The sequence below is a fragment of the Malurus melanocephalus genome, unplaced genomic scaffold, assembly GCF_030028575.1.
Source record: "Malurus melanocephalus ecotype Western Australia unplaced genomic scaffold, MMel_1.1 scaffold_0, whole genome shotgun sequence".
Lineage (NCBI taxonomy): Eukaryota > Metazoa > Chordata > Aves > Passeriformes > Maluridae > Malurus > Malurus melanocephalus.
The window spans coordinates 3700593-3701895 of NW_026623232.1; the positions used below are offsets into that span (position 1 = coordinate 3700593).

Here is a 1303-nt window from a genome sequence, read left to right on the forward strand (position 1 = left end):
AAAAAAAACCCCAAAAACGAAAAACCCAAACCCTCTTTTCTGTCTGAAGATCGTGGCCGGGAGATTTCTTCTGTTTCAYTGGTTCAATTCAGTAATATTTTATGAAATTCCCAGTCTGGATTCCCCCGATCCTATAGGGTAGACACACTGGCAATTCGCTGCTTCGCATCTTCCTCAGAGGAAGGGGGGAAACAAATAAAAGATAATTGTGCAGAGATGGCGAATTCTTGTCCGTTTAATACTCACAGGGATAGTGATTTCTGTCTGTTTCTATCCACCCTTGGTACGGCGAGCCGGTGTAGTTTTCTGCTGAATGGTGATGGTCAGAAGCTTGCTTTATGCTATTAGCATCCTGCTCTGGTAAATCCAAAATGCTCCTCACTGTAAAACTGATCCTGCCAGATGTGGCCATGAAGGTAGGTTGTGCACACCCCTCAAAAAATGTCACCCCAAACCGAACCCCCTTCCTTAAAAGATGCGAGGAAAGGATTGCGTCCAGTTACTGGGGAATCTCTCGGCTCAAGACGACCTTCCTTTCCATCGCCACCTAACCCCAAATATTAGTGTCGTTTACAGAGGTGTCCTGTTTATATAAACAGTCCTCCCCACTGCAAACACTGCCTGCTTTCAAACCGTCCCTGTCTATAGGATGCTAAGTACCTGAATTAGTCAAGTGCTAAAGCCCTAATGGGAGTAGGTGTAACCCCCCCTCCCGCCACCCCCATGAGAGAATAACCCGTTACCTCCCAAAGACAGCAGGAAACAGGCTTCATCATTACATATTCTGTCTGATTAGCCAAAAGTGGGGACAGATAATGGTAATTGTTAGCAGTGAATAACATCTTGGGTGGCATGTGGATGACCAACAACCACCCCCCTCCATCCGCCACCGAAGCCACCGCGTCCCTTCTATCCGCAGACAAAGTGAATCCTCCCAGGACATCCGCAGGGCCTGCCGAGAGCCCCCTCACCGCTTCTCCTCTTTATTTTCCCCCTTCTTGCCTTTCTTTAAATCTGGAAGGAATTCAAGTCGTTATTTGTTTTATTTCCCCGGGCTGTTTGCAGTGCTACCTAAATTCTCTTTCTTGTTGTTGGCCGGTTTCCTACCCTCAACGGGGCATTTTTCACACCTCGGCTGAGCCCTCGGCGGGGAAAGCTGGTGGGTGTGTGCGTTAAGGAGTAGGATCTCTGGGGTGGGTTTTTTTTGCATCTCCCGGACATGGTAGACGGAAGGTGCACCTTTTTCTCGAGAAAGATGATGGCGGAGCTTGGCATACTCGGTCCATAAGAAAGAGTCTGGGGG

At 48.4% G+C, this 1303-nt stretch overlaps 1 protein-coding gene across 1 annotated transcript in view; it reads right to left on the reverse strand.

Annotated features, from left to right (window-relative positions):
- NKX2-8 (NK2 homeobox 8) overlaps positions 1–412 on the reverse strand; it is a 1964-nt gene extending 1552 nt beyond the window's left edge. Inside the window, exon 1 of the mRNA XM_057368119.1 lies at positions 247–412. Coding sequence (XP_057224102.1) covers positions 247–412 — 166 coding nt within the window. The remainder of the gene's footprint in view (positions 1–246) is intronic.
- Between the last annotated feature and the right edge of the window lie 891 nt (positions 413–1303).